The 20,330-nt window shown below is 45.6% G+C and overlaps 1 protein-coding gene across 1 annotated transcript in view; it reads right to left on the bottom strand.

Moving 5' to 3' along the window:
* The window catches only part of LOC103769277 (voltage-dependent N-type calcium channel subunit alpha-1B-like), a gene marked incomplete at both ends in the record, with an annotated part of 90,129 nt that overhangs the window by 24,062 nt on the left and 45,737 nt on the right, over nucleotides 1-20,330 (bottom strand). Inside the window, 3 exons of the mRNA XM_008936459.1 lie at nucleotides 4,548-4,654; nucleotides 9,843-9,910; nucleotides 16,379-16,496. Coding sequence (XP_008934707.1) covers nucleotides 4,548-4,654; nucleotides 9,843-9,910; nucleotides 16,379-16,496 — 293 coding nt within the window. The remainder of the gene's footprint in view (nucleotides 1-4,547; nucleotides 4,655-9,842; nucleotides 9,911-16,378; nucleotides 16,497-20,330) is intronic.

The following is a 20,330-nucleotide window of genomic DNA, read 5'->3' on the forward strand; positions in this document are numbered from 1 at the left end:
CTGTAACTTATCACCATGGAATGAAAAACCCCATAAGCATTAAAATGCAACAAATTCCACTCAGCATGGCTTCAGCACAGCTACCTAAGCTGGTTCCTACTAATCTAGCATTTGTTCATGGTTGTAAGTGTTATTTTTAAGACTTTTCCCAAGAAAAGGTGAAGAGAGGCCACTGGAAAATACATGGGGTCTGGGTGCCAGGTGAGCCACAGCTGGTGCCCTCTCTGGCTGGTCTGCTGGCCCACGCTGGGCTGGGTGTGCCTATCACAGCCCCTTTTGTACGGACCATTGGTGCATCTCTGGCTGGAATAGAGAGGGCAGAGGAGAAACCCAAATGTGGGCAGTTTAAGGTTTCAGGTTAGGCAATTACATAAAATCAAACCCTGTTTGCACTGGGGTCTTCGTGTGACCCCAGAAAAGGAGCCTGACAACTCTTCCATCCTCTGGCACCTCTTTAGTGGCATGACAGAGTGATTTGCACATCCACTGTCTGTGGAATTGTCCCTTCTCCCCACTCCTCCATTCTGGCCACCAAGGAAGCTGCACCAATGGTTTGTTCTAAAGACCCTTCGGTCTGTACAGTCTCTTGGTTCAAGAGGCTGAGTGGTTTAGATGTTGTATGTAACAGAGGGTCTTAAACACAATGCTCAGAACCCAGAAACTCACCTCCAGAAACAACAAAGCAAGGAAAATGCTAAACAGAAAACAAACAAAAAAAATCACAAAAAATAAGAAACAAACAATGGGCTCAAATTAAAACACAGTAACATGTTAAATAGATATTCTCTTTTAAACTAAATATTGCAACAATGACAAAACCAAGGTACCATCCTAGCTGCTAATCCTGGAAAACCACAAACCAAAAAAGGCCCATTTGGGATAGAGTTCACCAGGTGAAAAAACAAACTGCAGTCAGGCAGATCTGTTCATGTGAAGCCCCTTTTGGTGGAGCAGAAGCCAAACTGTAGGAATCCTTGGAGATGGATGAAGTAGGAGCTACAAACCAAACGTAGGTAGAACGTTGTAGTAAAACACTCTGAGGCAGATGCAAGACAGATGATATCTCAACCCCACTGTAATAACAGGTATATCATTATAACAGATCCCCATGACACCAAAGTGCTTCACCATCTATCAACCACAAGAGATTTAGTGGCTCATGCAGCAGCCTCTTGCATGTATAAATGTGAAGGACTCTTTGGGCTCTCCAAGCAGGCTGACACGTTAAAGAAGCAGCCCATTTCTTCTGCCTAGGAGATGCCATTTTGCAACTGATATAAGAAATTCAACATTTCCTGGAGCTCAGCTTGCATGTGTAAATGTGAAGGACTTTTTGGGCTCTCCAAGCAGGCTGACTGCCCGTTTCTTCTGCCTAGGAGATGCCATTTTGCAACTGATATAAGAAATTCAACATTTCCTGGAGCTCAGTTGTGAAGAGAGCCTTGGATGGCAGAGGAGAGCAGAAGGACCAGTGCAGATGAACTGCAGGGACAGGAGTGTACCAATGGTGAGTACAAGTCTTGCCCAGGAAAGATGCCAGAGGTGGAGGAGCAGATAGAGCACTAGAGTATGGAATGGCCTGGAAGGAGGCTGAGGGGTTGATACACACTCAGTCCTTGATGTAGGACTGACAAGGGAAAGGAACAAAACAGCAAGCACAGCATTTTGCTGGTGAAACAGCAGATTGGAGATGGATGAAGTAGGAGCTACAAACCAAACGTAGGTAGAACGTTGTAGTAAAACACTCTGAGGCAGATGCAAGACAGATGATATCTCAACCCCACTGTAATAACAGGTATATCATTATAATAGATCCCCATGACACCATAGTGCTTCACCATCTATCAACCACAAGAGATTTAGTGGCTCATGCAGCAGCCTCTTGCATGTATAAATGTGAAGGACTCTTTGGGCTCTCCAAGCAGGCTGACACGTTAAAGAAGCAGCCCATTTCTTCTGCCTAGGAGATGCCATTTTGCAACTGATATAAGAAATTCAACATTTCCTGGAGCTCAGTTGTGAAGAGAGCCTTGGATGGCAGAGGAGAGCAGAAGGACCAGTGCAGATGAACTGCAGGGACAGGAACATACCAACGGTGAGTGCAAGTCTTGCCCAGGAAAGATGCCAGAGGTGGAGGAGCAGATAGAGCACTAGAGTATGGAATGGCCTGGAAGGAGGCTGAGGGGATGATACACACTCAGTCCTTGATGTAGGACTGACAAGGGAAAGGAACAAAACAGCAAGCACAGCACTTTGCTGGTGAAACAGCAGAACAACAGACAGGACTTTTCACCAGAGTCATCCCCAGGATGGCTTTGTCACCTCTGTGGGAGGTGGACAAGCACGCCGGGAACACAAGCATCGTGACTGGGGAGCTGCAAGTCATGGTGCCCTCTGCTAACACCTGAGAGACCTGGTTTGATTCATGCAAGTAGAGGAAAACATTGATGATTTCAGAATATTGATCCATCCCATGGATGCCTGTGGTTGGAGGAATTCATTTTCATACATTATGAAAGTAAAATCAAACTATGAAACTAAAAAAAAACTTATTTCTTTGGAGAAAATTAGAACATAAACTGACACAGGGTAGACTGATCTTTGCAGCAGGCCTTGGGTATCTCAGTCCCAGTTTTTCCCAGCCCCTGCTCACCACTCCTGTAGGGGTATCCAAGCTCTCCAGGTGTCTGCTTTTTGTGGTGATATTTCCATACACCAAAACCTCTGTTTCCAAGAACAGCAAGAATGACAAAGTGCTGGGCATGTCCAGCTTTGGATCACATCAGAGGCTTGATCTGACAAGTCTTGCCATCAACACAGCATATGCTCCATCTTCAGGACCACCGTGTAGCTCCAGAGCATAAGAAATGAAGGAACAGGAGACATCTGGCTGTCAGCCTTGGGTGCCTGTCCTCAGCGCTACTGGAGATGTCTATGGGAGAGGTGCCGCAAAGCTGGAAGCTGCAGCAGCTCCCTTTGGAGTTGGCTGTGCATGTATCTGTGTATTAAATGAATTGCTCTGGCATGTGTTCATTAAATATCTTTCAGATCATGAGCCAGCAATCCATCCACACACTTATTTCTGCCTCACAGAAGACCTAACATCTCCCTTGCCTTCTCCTCCGTGTCATCTTCCATTCAGTCATCAACCTATTGACATTTTGTGCTCACTTCCAATTGTGGTCACAAAACTGGCCCTGTGATACTGAAAACCAGGTGAAAGCCTGGTGGAAAATCATATTGATTAAAAAAAAAGAAGAAAATAAGCATCATTATCTTGCTTTTTAAAATAATAGTGTCAGGAAATCCATCAAAGAGCAAGTATCCTCATTTGACTGCTTTTCAAGACTGGACAGGAAATCATTGTAAGAAAAGGATTATATTTAAAACCAAGAAACAGAGACAGTATAAATAGGAGCTGATTAAAGCAGCAACAGCAAAACAAAATGGTAAGAATAAACCAGTCAAATTAATAATATTCTTTTCCTACACATATAATGAACTGGCTCCATTTGGCCTATTGTCTTTGATGAAGTGGATTAAACCCCCAGTGAGAAGAGCTTCAAGAGAAGGAGCAAACTGAAAGAACAAACAGGGATCCTGCTGCATTAAATACTTTGCATTAAAGTTGAACAGGGTTTTTTTTCTTCTATGCTCGAGCCTCTCCAGCCTTTGAAAGCCTCCCCTGCAAAAGGGGTCTGGAAAACATCAGCAGCTCTCAGTAAAATGCACAACCAAATTTTTTTTGATGCTGGTAGTCCTGATGCTAGAATTCCAGAAGACATTAAGAAGAACATACTTTTCAATAAAGCCATGCAGGGCAGGCACGCTTCAAACACAGGCTCATAATCCCGTGCAGGCTGAACTCTGAGGTGACCTCAGCAACATCTGGACAAGTATTTCCACCTACAGATCATTTTTTCCCTTCAGTTTAGAGCAGTGTATAGGAAAAGATGGGCTCCAAGGCAACGTTTTGTGCATACGTCCACAGCCATGCAGAAAAGCCTACATCTGAAAATGTAAATTAATATTTCTAGCTACAAACCAGTGACTGTTCACATCCATGATGATATTTATTTTTCAAACAGCAAAGAAAGAGCATTCAAGCATATTTTTCAGTCTGGTATTTAGGAGGATGCCTTTAGACTTAAGTTCTCAAAGCAGAGATGACTAAAGATAATTAATACAATATATGCACATACTCTCATAATTAAAAATCCAAAGGGAAATGTTAACACTTCACCTGGTGAAATCTATCCTAGGACAGCTTAAAAAAAAAAGCCTTCTAAAAAAAGCAGTTCTCTATAGCAAGGCTAAAGATGAGGTATTACCAACAAACAAACAAAACCAACAAAAAGAAATAATTAAATTCATGGTTAAATGACCAGCAACTGAAGTGTTCAGACAACCTAGAGCCCTGTCAGTAACAGAGATGGCAGAAAAGGGCTCACAGAGTACTATGGGATGCTCCACTTGAACAGACAGATAAAGACATTGGAAAGCAGAAAGCAAACAGGGAAGCTCCCAGAAGGGAAGATAATGCTTACGCTGCTATGGAAATGTTTGCTGCAGACATGGGGCTGACTTCTGCCACCTCCTTGGCCTTTTGCAGGGCGAGCTTTTGATTGGTGGCTTCCTCCATCTCCTCCTCGTCCTGGTGTAGAAAATCAAGAGAAATCAGAGCATGCATCACGTCATGAGAACAGCCAGAGCTCCCTGGGTCCCACTGGACTGTCACTGCCCTGCTGTGAGGGCAGGATTTCACAGCTTCTTACAAGGACCCCTGGGTAGGGCCTTGGTGCCAACAACAGCTGGTCAAGATGGGAAAAGGAAGGTTTGAGACATGCATTTTTACCAAGGTTTCCTTCACAAAGCTTTCTTGCCTGTCTTGGGACTCCTCTTATCACTTCACATTTGAGTAGGAGACTCTGGCAAGGCAGGGAGAGACCTGACCACAATTGGGACATATCTGGGGTGAAGTGAGCCCGGTTTGAGATGTGCATTTTTACCAAGGTTACATCTCCTTCACAAAGCTTTCTTGCCTGTCTTGGGACTCCTCTTATCACTTCACATTTGAGTAGGAGACTCTGGCAAGGCAGGGAGAGACCTGACCACAAGTGGGACATATCTGGGGTGAAGTGAGCCCTGTTTATCTCAGACCTGCATGCACAAAAACACTCTAAAGGAGCCTACATCCTACTGAAATATCTGAGACAAACTCCTAAACCCTCCATGACTTCTTGCCAACGTGACTTTTTGCTGAAACAGTAAGTCCGATAAACAACATTGGATTTGACTGGTCCTGCTCACACCAATTTTAGCCCAGATATTTCCACTGATTTCAGTTGAATCACTGTGGACATACCAGGCAAATACAGAAAGGAGGAGCCAGATCAGCACATTGTAGACTCAAGTACAGATTGGAAAGATGGTTATGTTGATGCTTTTTGTGTACTCCCAGATCATGTAGATTTTTAACCCCTGTTGGCATTGCAGGTTCCTGCAGAGTGTAACTGATTTATTTCCTCCTATCTGGTGTAATGACAAGAGAAACACTGCTCAAATTCAGACTACAGCATCTTAACCAACAAGATGAGGGCAAAAGGCAAAGAAACAGTCTGGGTCATCTAGGTCAAAATTCCTTTGAACTTTCCAGCCAGGCAATTTAGACAGCAAAATCATGGCAAGATAAACACAGCCCCATGACAACAGTGTCAGCACCACACATATCCAGGGAATGATCACAAGTCACAGGCTCTTCTGTCAAACTTTATGAAATGCCATGGCTCTACCTCTGCTCTACAAAGGTAACACAAGGAAATAGTTATGCTTAAAATAATGAGAGCAGACAGTAAAACATCTAGCTTGAAATAGCAGGTCATGTAGACTTGTCCATCCTGAATACCATATGCTTAAACAGGTCCTTGCTCTGGCTTTGGTGTTGTATGCTTAAACTGAACTCATTTTGAAACTGTTTTCCTTTTCTCCTTTAGAAGGAAAAAGAAATGACAGAAAATTAGTCAATAAAAACTTGCTACAAATTAAGTCTCAAGTATTTTTTTCCCCTTTCCAAATAGTAGCAAATCTTCAGGTAAATTCTTACTGTAGTGAATGAAGAACCTGAGAAAGGCCATGAAAAAAAGCCCTGCTGAAACAATATGCCTCAACTGCCAACTTCCAGTGAATTTATCAATGGTTTGAGGCTTGCTGTAAATCAAGGGTATCTGTAGAACATGAATCTTTGGCAAAATAAGGCCCCCAAATAAAAAGGCTTTTAAGGATTTCCTTTCATTCCACAGGTACCTTCAAGCTGCTTCTTCTCTTGAGGGTTCTCTAACAGTGTTAAAATCACACACGTTGAAAGACTCCTGATTTTTCTGTGTACCCAAAGCACCAGGTGCAGTTGTTCTTGTCTTTTTAAAATTTGCAGCTTCAACCACATTCTCCCTGGTGCATCAGTATTTCTGCTGGATTTGATCTCCCAAAGTAACAGCAGAAAATGTCCCTTATCAGTATAAATGCAGCAGCCATCCCTACCTCAGAACAAGCACACTCTTTAGCAGATGACTGCTCAATAATCTTTCTGCAGCTCCTTTCCACCCAGAGATTGAAGATCACTACAAAAATTAATTATTTTTTTTGCCTGATACTTATGCTACCAGGTCTCACTGGGGCCCAGGCTCATCTTGTTCTGCTTGAAGCATTTTTTTTGCCTGATACTTATGTTACCAGGTCTCACTGGGGCACAGGCTCATCTTGTTCTGCTTGAAGCACACAGAGGAGTGTGACAGTGCATGGCTGAAGCCAGCTCTGAGCTGTGATGGCAACATCCATCCATCCATCCATCCATCCATCCATCCAGACTGTCCCATTGTTATATAGGGGCAAGTACATATAACAGCCATGCTTGTAAGGACATCTCTCTTTTATGTTTCCTTTCTGTTTTCTAGAGCTTTTCATCTTCACTGAAGATGACTTCATGGTTTATCACATGGCAAAACCCATCTTTGGTGCTACCCATCATGATGGGCATAGTTAATACTGAGAGCTCTTCATGAAGTTCACACAATCAAAGCCCTCTCCATTGGGAAGGAGGAGGAGGCATCTTCGTGGCTGTTAGATCCTTGGTTTTGCTGCTCATTTAATCCATTATTTCTGGTGATTTCTCAATTTTTTTAATATATTTTTGTGTAAAATTCACGTAACTCTCCTATCCCTCATGGCCTGATTTTATACTGCTTTCTCAGGGGTTGCTGGCAGTGCTCTGGGAGCAGAGAACACACTTTGTGTTTTAGGATGCTTAGGAAAATTAAGGGTCACTTCAACAAGGATGAAGAACAAACTGCTGTGTGTCACCAGAGATGCTGTGGGATGGTCAGCAGAGAGAAGATTTTGAAAATGAATCTTGGGGATAACTTGAGTTTCTGCTCTGACGAAGTGAAAAGAAAGAAATCCTGCCAATATATGGAAAAAAAATAGAAGGTAGGCAACCAGAAGAGATTCAGGACAGTTCTGAGAAATCACTAGAACTTAAGCTGGCAGAGTTTAAGCCAGTGGTAAGGCAAAGCCAGCACAGGAAAATGAGGGGAGAGACCAGGGGAGAGAGAGGCAGAGGCTGGAGAACATATTCTTTATATACCCAAAGCAAAGGAGGTGGTGTGTTGGGTTTTTTTTAACCCCAAAATGAGTCATTCCAAAGCACTGCTGATTTTGTAACAGGATGTGACATCAGATGATCAGGCTCAAGTTAAATATAGTTACAACTCTGATCACTTCTGTCAGAGGTCACAAGGCCCAGCTAAGGCTGCAAGAAACGTTCAAATGCCATAATAAAATAAATCCCAATTAACATCCAGGAGTGGAAACGCTGGTTATGATGTCTCAGTCCTGGAGGTTTCCTGGGAAGATTTCTCTTTCCAAAAGAGACAGTTCCAAGCTGCTGCTGGTTTTCCCACATTATATTCAGCACCGAGCTCCATTAGCTTTACAGCATAAATGTCAAGGAAGTCTCCTGAGATCAACTGACTCCTGAGTAACTTCATTGTATCTCCAGGCCATTTTTGGTTTTGCAAGATCATATTTACTTAGCAGTAAATCTCTTATTCTCCAGGTATGCTATATAATTAAATTACTTTTGTCTTTTTCTTTTGAAAGCCTTAGTGATCTGGGGGCGTGAATAAATTAAAGCAAAAAAGAGTTTCTCAAGAAACTTTATGATTTGGCAATGCTGCTGAATCCATCAATGTTCAGTTATACTTTACAAACATCAGCAAAGTCTGGTTTCTAACTGTCCCTTGTCAACTACAGAAACATTCACAAGAAAAGTACTAGAAGGATTACAAAAGAAATGAGATTCATTATCCAGGAATTGTGCTGGCCTGATCCTCTCTCTTAGCACATGCAAGGGATGCTCCTAAATATCCTGAACATGCTGGGAGGATGGTGCCTCTTGGCTGGAGATTTCTGTGGCCTTTAGGAAGAACAGAAAGAGCTGAGCTGCTATAAGGGAAAAACTTCCCAGAAAAAAAAGAAACAAAACAACCAAACAGTCCTGAGCTGTATTATAAGAGAGCAGGGATGCAGAACATGGTCTCAAAGACATGGGAACATTTATTACACACTTAAGAGCCACCAGCCACTTTGTACTGGGTGTTAACTGCTAGAAAAGAAGGTTCCAGTCAAAGCTAGAAGCTGAAGCCAGTCACACAGCTCCACAGCATAAAAGGAGAGCTGGTAAAGACAAGCTCAGCTGCACAGAGATGTGGATTTTGACTGGGACCAGTTGGCTGCCTTGGCCTTCAGCAGCTGGAGTGGGGCAGGAGACTCCTAGAAATCTCCATGTCCCCAAACTGCAGAGTTGTGCGTCATATAGCCACAAACTACTGCACTCCAGAAAGAGAAAACATCCCTGCCCACCCCTTACCCAACAAGGAGGAGGTAAGCTAAAGCCTGAGGAACACAACTGCTGAGGTGGATACGGGGCTTCTCTTGCCACCAGCTGTGACTTGTGGCTATGGCAGCAGCACAGCAATGGGGATGTGCAGGTCTGCACCCACTCGGTGAGAACCAGCCAGAAACATGCAAGCAAAATCTGGTGCCACCTCAGAAATACAACTGAGGATGTTACAATAAGAAATCAAAAGTAGGTAATAGTGAAAATACAGACTGCAGCACTTGTGAGGCTGTGAGATTGGCTCTGTAGGGGATGCTCCAGTATAAATCTGTGCATACAGTAAAGGTCCATCGGTGTCATTTCCATCTCTTGCCAGGACCTGGCTTGCTGCCTGTGCCTGGGCTGGTGCCTCAGCTTTCTCTTGCCCCTGGTGAGGGGCAGGAAGATGATAACCTCTTCACAATACTCTCTGCAAGTTGCTTTCCAGGGAGCTGATTGGAGGAGGTGAATTCTTTGATTCTTCCCCAAACTGAGCATGGTATGGAACATCAGTGTGAGACAGCAGAAACAGCAACACACCACCTGCATTTCCCCACCTCTAAGCTTCAAGTCAGCCCAAATCCTTTCACTTCTTCACCTCTGCTCTTGAAAACAGCAGATGTTACCAGTGCCTGTGCACCTTGGTGATAAAATAACTGCACCTCTGCCTGCTCCGTGATGAAATAAAACTGAAGAAGACAAAAGAGTTCACTGAAAACAAAACTGAAATGAAACAAACCTCAACAAGAATAAAATTCCAGGTCCCTTTCTGCAACACAGACTGGTAAGCAGAGATACTGCAGGAACAGGCTCTAGAGGAAACCTCAGGGTGCCCGGGAGGGTCAGTAGCATGTGCTTCAGACCCAGCAGCTGTGGGCTAAGTTTGGAGACACAGAAATCTGGTACCTACCTTGGTCAGCTCTTGGGCATTTGCCAGATTGTCAACGGCGATAGCCAAGAAGACATTCAGGAGTGTATCTTTTTGGGGAGCAGCTAAGGAAGAAATCTTCACTGGGCAGGTACAGGAAACTGTTCCCCTTCTGCTGCCACTGCCCTTGTTTCCCCACTTAGATCCACCAGTATATCACGGATTGACCCCTTGCACCACCACTGTTGTCTTCACTTCTATGTCACCCACCTAAGCCATGAGCCAGCTCTGCAGCACAGCAGGTGCTGGACACCCATTTGTCATAGAATCATAGAATGTAGTGGGTTGGAAGGGTCCTCCAAAGGTCATCTAGTCCAATCCCCCAGCCATAAGCAGGGACATCTCCAACTAGGTCAGGCTGCTTAGAGCCTCATCAAGCCTGACCTTGAATGTCTCCAGGGATGGAGCCTCCACCACCTCTCTGGGCAGCGTGTTCCAGTGATCAACCACCTTCACATTAGAGAACTTTTGCCTAATGTCTAACCCAAATCTGCCCTTTTCTAGCTTAAAGCCATTACCCCTCGTCCTGTCACTACAAACCCTTGTGGACAGTCCTTCCCCTGCTTTCTTGTAGGCCCCTCTCAGGTACTGGAAGGTCGTTGTAAGGTCTCCCTGGAGCCTTCTCATCTCCAGGCTGAACAGCCCCAACTCTCCCAGCCTGTCTTCGTGAGAGCTGCTCCAGCCTTCTAGTCATTTCTGTGACTCTCATTTTTCTCTTGCCCAGCACATACCCCTGGTGAGGATACACACACGAGCTGAGCAGATGGGCTTTAGAGCACTATGGGTGCAACCAGTATGGTGGTCCCAGAGACACAGCAGTTTTTATTCTCCAGAAAATCCACATTTACCCTCCTGCCCATCCACACACAGAGGCTTTCACCTTCATTTTTGCCTCTTGTTTAAAAGGACGACTGGTAGAGCTGCTGGAAATCAGTCACTTTAAAGGCAACATTTGCATAATATATACATACAGCTACAGAAAGGTGTTGGGCACCATGAGGAAGTTGAGCTTAGGTCACTGCTGCATTGCACACCAGTGGGGGGAAACTCTCATGGCTTATCACTCTGAAGTCGACAGGACTATTAGAGAGCTGTGGCCATCTCCTGCCTGAGTGCTGCAGCACCACACGGGGCACAGCTACAGCAGAGCCTGTTAGCAGGACACCCGGCCCGACCTAATGAGCTCTGCCCATTAGTCCAGCCCAAATTACACCCAGCCCAGCTAAACAACTGCTGGTGCCCACACTAGCCTGGGTCTCTCTGCAGAGCACTGTGTTATATCATTAAGACACAACATTTCCCTATAATTATTTATTCCTCTTTTGTTTTCATTTTTCCACTTAATGATTTCTGCTGCAGCTTGTCCCTTCCTATATTTTATTGTTGTTATCCCAACTCTGTGTCTTCAAAACAGCCCCAAAACAACTGTAAATCAGATACCTTTGCATATGAAAGGAGAGAAAGCAAAGCAAAACCCAGTCTAAACTACTCTCCAAGAAGAAAATGTTTTCATTCCAAGAAGAACATTTTGCTCTTGCACATTGCCTGGAGCCAGGAGAGTCCCTCACTCCATAGCTGTGTAAAGTTCTGATTGTTCCTCTGAATATGGATGTACATGAGAATGAAGTTGACCTTAGAAGGATTTACCCTCTAGAGATTCACAAAAGCTTTAGCAGCACAAATGATCACAACAAAGATGCGAGGGTGGAACCCCTCTGCTGGGAAACCAGGCTGAGAGAGTTGGGCTTGTTCAGCCTGGAGAGGAGAAGGCTCTGGGGAGACCTTCTGGTGGCCTTCCAGGACTTCAAGGGGGCTTACAGGGAAGTTGGGGAGGGACTTTTCAGCAGGGTGTGCTGTGACAGGACAAGGGATGATGGTTTTAAATTAAAAGAGGCAGATTTAGACTAGAGAGAAGGAAGAAATTTTTGACACTGAGGGTGGTGAGCCCCTGGCCCAGGCTGCCCAGAGAGGTGGTCGCTGCCCCATCCCTGGAGCCATTCCAGGTGAGGTTGGCCGGGGCTCTGAGCACCCTGCTCTAGCTGCAGATGTCCCTGTCCCTGCAGGGCATTGGACTATATGAGCTTTGAAGGTCCCTTCCCACCCAAACCATTCTATGATTCTGAAACCCCAGTGCTCCAGCAGCCTGTGGGCAGCAGGCTGGCTGCAGGCACTGGTGGCTGTGGAGCCTTTGCCCCATGCTGGCAGACATCAGGAGACTTCCCAGGGCAACCAAGGATCAACGTCAGCCTGAACAATCAGCTCAAGTACTCTTTGCTTTTCCTCTCAAGAGATTTAATTCAGCCAAGACTTCAGAACCAGATGTTCACATCTCTAATTCCCATTGAGATGAATGTCTCCAAAGGATCAATGTCTGTTCAAAACTAGAGCTTCTGCTTGTGACAGTGGAGAGCAGGGACTGTACTTAATCTTTTAGGATGCATCTGCATCCTGAATGCCAGACCCTGGAGGGGATGGGATGCAGAGCCCCAGGGCTTCTCCAGGCAAAGGCCAGTCCATCCATCAGCTTTTCTCCATGTCACATAACACAGGATGAAGTTTTTTATCATGTGAAAATGATTCCTCTAGGACAGACAGGTTTGAAACGTGATGCCCATCAATTGCTCCTTTCTCCATTTCAGGAGGACAGTGAGGAGCACAGGGTGGGAGCACTTGGATCCCAGTGAGCCCAGCAGATACAGGACAGGAAGGAGGGAAAGATGAGGCTGAAATGTTCACATCCCTCCCACGCTGGAGGCAGAGCTCAATCAACTTTTCATTTGCAAAGACATCACTTTCCCTGTGTCCTTTTAACCAAAGGCTGGCAAGAGGGGGTTGGGGTGCAGGCAGGGAGGCCAGGCCACCCCTGCCCGTGGCACTGCCAAGGTGCCAACCATTTGGGTTTCTTCCTTTTGGGTGCTTCCAACATGTTGGAACCACTTCCAAGCCTCCTGCTTTTGGAATAAATGTCTCAGCAATAAATCTGTCTTCCTACCCCTGCCTCCTACACACACATTCTGAAAATGTCTCGTGTAACATAATCAACCACTGGAAATATAATTAATTTTAATTTTTTTTTTAACAGATCAGGCTGTTTTGACTGCCTTCAAGCAGACAGCCTGGCAGACTTGGCTGCCTCTGCCCCCAAAAAGGTCCTGCAGCCCTTTCTCTAGAGCTCAGAGATCCTCAAATATCACCCAAACTCCAACCCCTGGCCCTGGCTGTAGAACCTGGCCAGACCCAGGACCTCACTGGGCAGCTGAGTCTGTGAATGGTGCCAAGTACAACCCTCCTGCATGGCAGCTGAAAGCCAGGGGAAGGACAGTGGGCTCCAGGCATTTGCTGCTCCCATTTCAGGCTCCTCTGTAGCTTTTCATGGGGTTTGGGTTTTTTTCCTTTTTTTAATTTTTTTTTCCCCTCGACAGATGCTTCAATTTACCAATTAACTGGATAACAATGAGTGCAGGCATGGTGTAATTTCCTAGAAAATGGGCCAAACCCTGCTGTTACTCTAATCATACCACTTTCACTAAACCTTTTCAGATGTGGAGATCTGGTTCCACACAGACCCTCTGGAACTGGGAGCATAACATGAGAGGCTTCCAAGTTACAAAACCAAAGTTTCTGCATTTTTTTTTTTCCTTGCAATAGTCCCTTGAAAAAAAGTAAATGGATTCAGAGATACCACTGAGCTACAGTGAGAAGCAGGGGAAGCCAGCACCCACCCACTCACCTTTCTTCTTCATGAAAAAAGAGCTATCACAATGCCCTGAGCAGCTCCAGGAGAAGAAAGGAGCTCCTCATGTTTAAAAAGAGCAGGTTTTCCAAGCCAGTGCAAAACTGCCAATGCAAACTCTCTAACAAAGCTTGATCCAGTCTACCTAAGCTCTCAAAAATGGACTCACCAAATGCCATTGTTCAAAAACTGCAAATAAACCCCCTCCCAGCAGAGGAACTAAAGTGCTTTTTGCTGATCAGCATCCAGAAGGGTTTGGACTGATTTCAACAGTAATGATATAAAAAAATAAAAACAAAAATTCTCATTTAAGAAAAAAATCAGCTGCAGTGAACACATGGGGAAGGCTGGTGGCAAATCTACACCTAAGCAATGAAAAAAAAATCCATTGCACTAAAAAAGTACATTTTTAAAGCTTTTTGGGGGCAGTTCTTTAAGGCAGTGGAGGGAGATCTTTATGAAGTCCCAACTTAGAGCAGAAAAGACAATTCATATTATAATTCATGTAGAGTTAAGCGACTCATCAACTTGGACTGCTCTCTCTAGGGCATCCTCTGAGTGTTTGCTGGGCTGTGGGGCTCTCCTTGGGAAGGTGAGCCCAAGGCTCAGACACATCCCTCACTCCATTCACCCTCCTGTCCTTAACTTTGCTGGGGCACTGCAGCATCGTGGACATTAATGACTATATTATTTCCTGCAAAAACACAGAACTGTTCTCTTCTGGCAAACTAAACTTTATTTTCAGATGTTCCTGGTTATGTTTTGACAGTTAATGATAACTTAAGATCCTGCTAAGTCACAGAGTTCAGCTTTCCCTCAGAGAAAAATGACTGTCTGCTGCTTGCTCTCGACATCAAAACTGCAGCTCATGAAAATCAGGGGTTGCACTGACCTTACTGAAATCCCATTTCAGATATCAGCACAAGCATTAGTGGGCTTACTGCTGCAATTCCCATGGTAAACAGACAAGGAAAAGATTTAAACCCTCACTTTCCACCAGGCAGTCCAGCCCATGGTGCTTGAAGGCAAACAGGTCTATGTGTGACGCAGGAAATGTTTTTGCAAGACCTATGTTGAAGCAGCTGATGCTTTCAGCCTAAGTTTCTACAGAGACATTCCAGGCCACATCTCTAATTCTCTAACAGGGGTGTACATCTCCATGGGAATTAATAGATTTACTTCAGGTTTATAGCTCTGATCACTAGAAGCTGGTGAAAGAAGTCTTATAGGGCATCATCAAAGGGTTTCTGGGTGTTGTTACTCTTTGTCATTGTAGGATCGTAGAATGGTTTGGGTTGAAAGTGATCTTAAAGATCACCTAGTTCTAACCCTGCCATGAGCAGGGACATCTCCCACTACACCAGGTTGCTCAAAGCCCCAGCCAACCTGGCCTTGTACATTTGCAGGGATAGAGCATCCACAACTTCGCTGGACAACCTGTTCTAGTTCACTGCTCTGCCAGGGCAACAGAGGCAAATACCAGCTCTGTGGCAAGAGGTGAACCAGGTCCTTATTCTCTCCTCTTGAACACACCCCCTTTCTTTCCCTTTTAATGAAAACCAAAGGACAAGGAAGAAACATCCTCTTCCTGGCAAGAAGGGAATTTATACCCTGTTCCTCAAAAAACTGCTGGATCTTAGCCACTCTAAGGTTAAAAGTCTCTCTCTCAGCTCTGCTGTCAAGCCTGATTATAGCTTAATCTCATTTTCAAATGCCAAGCCTGAGGATTTAGAGATCTCCCTCTCTCACAGCTCTTCTATTGACCCAGTTTTCCAAAGCCTTGTGTTTCTGGAAGGGGGCAAGTTGCCCACCACGAGCGTAGCTGCTGAGCCAGCTCAGGCATCCCGGCTGCTCTGGCTCCCACAGCACAGTGATGGGACAAATCCTACAGACAGACACTTGTGTGACAAGCACAGGTCACCCACTCCCTGCTCCACCATGCCCTTCTTGTGCTGCTGGGGAGGTTTCAGGCAAATGAAAGGACCCAAGCCCTGCCATGCAGCCCATGGGTGCTCACATCTCCCCTCTTGTCATGCTGACGGCCAGCTGAAGGGCTCCGTATCTATAACAACTGTGTCTTCAGCCCAAACATTGCCACCCACATACCTTCCCCTTTCTCCTAGGCACCCAGCCAAAACTGCCAGCCCAAACAGGGCTCCTAGGAAAAGTGGAACGCTGGGACTGCCACCAGCAAGAAGGTTCACACTGCTGGGAAACTCTCCAGAGAGGTCTCGAGCAGAGAAGCAACGCTCAGCATTGTTATCCTTATTTTACAGAACAAATCAACCAGCCAAGTTAATTCATACATGCAATAGGTTTTTAAGGTTCCATTTTTAAGGGTGCTCTGTTTCACTCCACACAGCTCGTTGCTGCAGCCAGCAAACATCTCATACCACCAATTTTGTAGCTGGTTATGGTGAGCAGTGCTACACAACTTCAGCCTGTTAGCAGCTCCACCATCAGAACTAGTGCAAACTATCTGTGAAGTTAATCAAGGTGTAGAAATCCTGCTCTGACTCAACTTCAATCATTTTTCCCCACAACATAAATTAACTCGTAATAAGACATCCTTAAGGGAAACATGAAAATTAAAAGGCATGAAGACTCCATTGCCATTGAAAAGAGACACCAGGGTGGACAACTTACCTCTTACCCCAGGCGCTGGAAGGAGCAAAGTTACAGCAATGATTTGGTTTCAAAAAGTAGAAGGGTGTGAGATTTTTTTCTTAAAAAAAGCTCTTTCTAGCACCCCAGGAAGGCTGTGTAATGCAGTGCACAAGGATACAGTTACCAAACAAGGTCAGGACGATGAAGTAAATGGAGGAGAACATCCCCGAGCGGACTCCGCCCTGCGACTCGATCCCGTGGTACATCACCGCGTTCCAGTCCTCCCCCGTCAGGATCTGCACAGGGATGACAAGAGAGAGCAAAGGGTGACTCAAGGGAAGGACAAAGTAGAACCATTTTGGTTGGAAAAGACTTTTAAGATTGTTAGCCCAACTGTTAACCCAGCACTGCCAGGTCCCCACTGACCCGTGCCCCTCACACCACATCTCCATGGTTTTTAAATCCCTCCAGGGATGGGGACTCCACCACTGCCCTGGGGAAGCAGGTAAGTTTTGGGGGAGCTAGGCAGATTGATGGAACCCACTGCTGGTCTCCAGGGGGAAAATGGATGAGCACATTAGTATGGCAGGCTGCAGTGTTGGACATCAACCCCCCAGCCCTGGAAAACCTCACCCCAGGTGGGATGCAGCTTTCTCCTCTTCTGGCACGGGCTGAGGAGTGAGGATTGTCACCCCACTCCTGCTCCACCTGATTATGTGCCTGCTGCCCACCTCTGACCATAGGCTCTCACACAGGCAGAGGCAGCAAAATCCACATTCCAACACTTTACCCCCAGCAATATTTCTCCCCTGCTCCATTTTTAAGTCTTGCAGAGATACCAGATTTCACAAGCTCCATATGTGGTCCCACAGACCTAAAAAACCTCTGACCTCTAAGCCCAGTGTCCTGAGTGGGACCACTGCCAGGGTTAACTCCTTTCCTTCACTTCATACTCAGCTTTGCTCAGCTCCCCCACAACCCACACACACTGTGTGACAGGAGGAGAAGCTCTAGCAACGTCCTTTCACCCTTCCCCTGTTCCTCAGGGCTGAAGAACACTAGTGGGTGCAGAAGATGCATGAACATTACTCCAAATGCCAGGCACTGGGCAGCACAACCACTGCAAGGTGTGCAGGGGGCTGCACCACAAGGGCTTCTTCTCCAGGTTTCCTTCTTGCCAAGACCACAAAGACCCTCAGCCACTCTGATGGCCACAAGCCACAAAAAATACCACCAAAAACCACAAAACCAACCCCTAAGCAGAAGCAATAACCAAACTGATGTGAGTGAGGACAGATGAGGGTAGCTTGAAAGGGACTCTGTTCTTCCTGCATCCTTGTGCAGAGGTGACCCAACCACAGCCTGGCTCTGCAGAGCTGTCCTGGCTAACTGGCAAACACATGAATGACAGAAAGACTGGTCACAATAAGTGAAAACACCTAAGATTCAAATAAGCTTTGTGATGCTAGATAGTGATTTGTACCAGTCTGAATTTCTCTCCATTCTGTTCTTCACTGATGACTGGGAGACAGCAGCACTTTGGGCAGATCTGCACTTCATCTGCCTGCCACGGCAGAATGGAAAGAGAGCTCCTTTTAGTGAATTAAAACATGCCCACTGGGATGTGAAGCTCAAATTCCTAAAGAGGAAGCTGTCTTTGTGTTTAGTAGAAGAAAAAAAAAAAAAAAACAACAAAGAAGCCCAAAACAAAACAAAAGAAAAGCCCAAAGCACGATATGTGTTGTAGTTCTCAAATCCCATGTGCATACAGAGTGCTCCAAACAATTGCAAATTCCAGACTAGTCGTCAGCTGCTGATAGAAAATGTCTTGCTGCAGGGCTGGTGCTGATGACAGCAGTATGCTGAGAGCAAGCAGAGACACAAGGACAGACAGTGCACACACAGGCTCGTTTCCTAAAATGCAGAATCAGGCCTCAAATAATTCAGAGCTCAGCATTCAGAGCCCAAGCTTAACCCAGACCATTGGAGCTACTCTGGACTTACACCAGAGAATATGAACCAGGGCACTGGGCTTTCAACTCTGGCACTCAATTATGCAAAGGCTCATTCACATCATTGCCATGAACTCACAACTGCTCCTGCTTTCTGGGAATAACCATAAAGTGATTTCTGCTCACACACATATTCATGGAGAGGGAAACCAGTGGGAAAACCTCTATGCCCTGCAGAAGACCAGGGTCACAAGTATCACAAATTATAGGCTGTCCATAAATGAGTCCAGCAGGGTGGAGTTTGGTGTTGAAAATCCAACTGGATTATTTGGCAAGTGGAAGAAAAACAAGAGAAAAAAAAAAAAAACACTAAACAAAACAAATCCAAATAAACAAAAAATGTGTTATGGAACTTTTGCAAGAAGATAAATGGTCCAAACTAACCAGCCTGCCTGGGCACAGCTGAGGATGCTCTCTGAAGCCCTAACAAGTGAACAGACACCTTGACCTGGTGTCCTTCCCACTGTCTGTGCTGTCATCCATCAGCTGGAAGAATTACTTAAGCAATTAGGGTAGCAGCCCTCAAGGAACAGACACATGCAGTCAATGAGAGTCTTTCTGCTCTATAAAGTCTGTTTATGGATGCTGGAAGAAATTCTTGCTCGAGGAGAGAGAAGGACAGCATGGCAGGAGGGGGGGGGGAAGCACTGAGGACTTTGGAGTAAGGTGAAGCCCAAACATTTTCTTTTTCCCTGGGCCCAAAGCTGCTTTTGGCTGCCCTAAATGAACGTTTTGTGCAGCGCATCTCAGTATTTAATAATGGCTGAGGAGCCATCAGGTGATGGAAGAGAAAGAGCTGTCAAGAGCTGTTGTGAAATCTTAATGAGCACATGAACGGTGGGAGACTCTCAGCTGCAGAGGAACAAGCACCACAGTGTTTGCAAGGGCTGTGCTGAAGGTGAGACACTGCCCTGAAGCAGGGGAAATGCAAAATCCCTTCAGCTCAGTGTCACTCCTCTCAGGCAGGTCCCGAGGTCAGCCAGGACACTCGGCCTCTAAACCAAAGCCAGCTCTGCTTCCCAGGTCTAAGCAGGAACCCATCAGCAGAGCTGAGCTTTGGGCCCATCCTGCCACCGTGTCTCCTCCTCTCCTCTTGTGGTCACTGGTCTCTGCTTCTTAGCAGCCAGCAACATGGGATTATTTATGTAGCAGCTCCTGGGGTGCGTTATGGTCTCTGCTTATGGATGTTGTACACACTTCCAGCTCAATGACTGCTGGGAGAGGGAGAAGCAACCAGTTCATGAGTAATATAGACATATAGGGATATGGCTATATGGTTTGTGTTTGTATTTTGAATGTAGACTTTCTTGGGAGCCAGAAGCTGGAGGAAAAAGCATGATGCTCTTCAAAGGGAATTGAGGGTTGGTTGCACTCCACGCTGAGTTCAGCCAGCTGCCAGGTGAACAGAATATGTGCTGGGGCTCTCGTGACAGAGGACCAAGACCCAGCCAGGTCTGCAGAACTAAACTGGGCTAAGGCAGCCCACAGAAGACTCAGACTGCTTCTTAAACAAGGAAGCTCAAAGGGGTTACAGACGGGCAGAGTGTGTCTGGCTTTATATTTGTTCAACACGTTGAATGCATTCCCTGAATGGTGCCACTCTGCTCATTAGAGCAGCAACCAAAGAAGCCTGCTGGCTTGCGTGAGTTTGTGGAAGAAGAGGTTAGAAGAGAATCCAAAGCCTGTATTGAAAAACACTGACATGGTATTTACAGTTCAAGGGAGAAGGGGGGATGGACTGGGAGCAGAGGTTATCAAAATGCCTCTGTGAGGATTCACTGAGTGAATCCAGTTGCTGGTTTTAACCCATAGCTCTGACATCTAGATAACTGTCATAAAAGCAACAGTGTTTCCCTTCATCTCACAACCACTACTACAGGCGTATTTATCTCAGGAATAGAAAGGAAATATTTCAGCTAAGTATTCTCAGGAGTCCCAGAGCAAAATAACATCAAAATTTCCAGATGCTCATATCCGGAGCCTGACTCGGGTTCAGTCCTGGCTCCGTGGCAATACCTTTATGTTTCTTTAAGCCCTGTCTTTGATGAGCACTAAAACACTATGCAAATGTTAATCTACCATGATTTGCAATATCCTGCGAGGTAAGAACTGCTGAAC

This window comes from Merops nubicus, unplaced genomic scaffold (genome assembly GCF_000691845.1).
Source record: "Merops nubicus isolate BGI_N331 unplaced genomic scaffold, ASM69184v1 scaffold3593, whole genome shotgun sequence".
In the NCBI taxonomy this organism is placed as follows: Eukaryota; Metazoa; Chordata; class Aves; order Coraciiformes; family Meropidae; genus Merops; species Merops nubicus.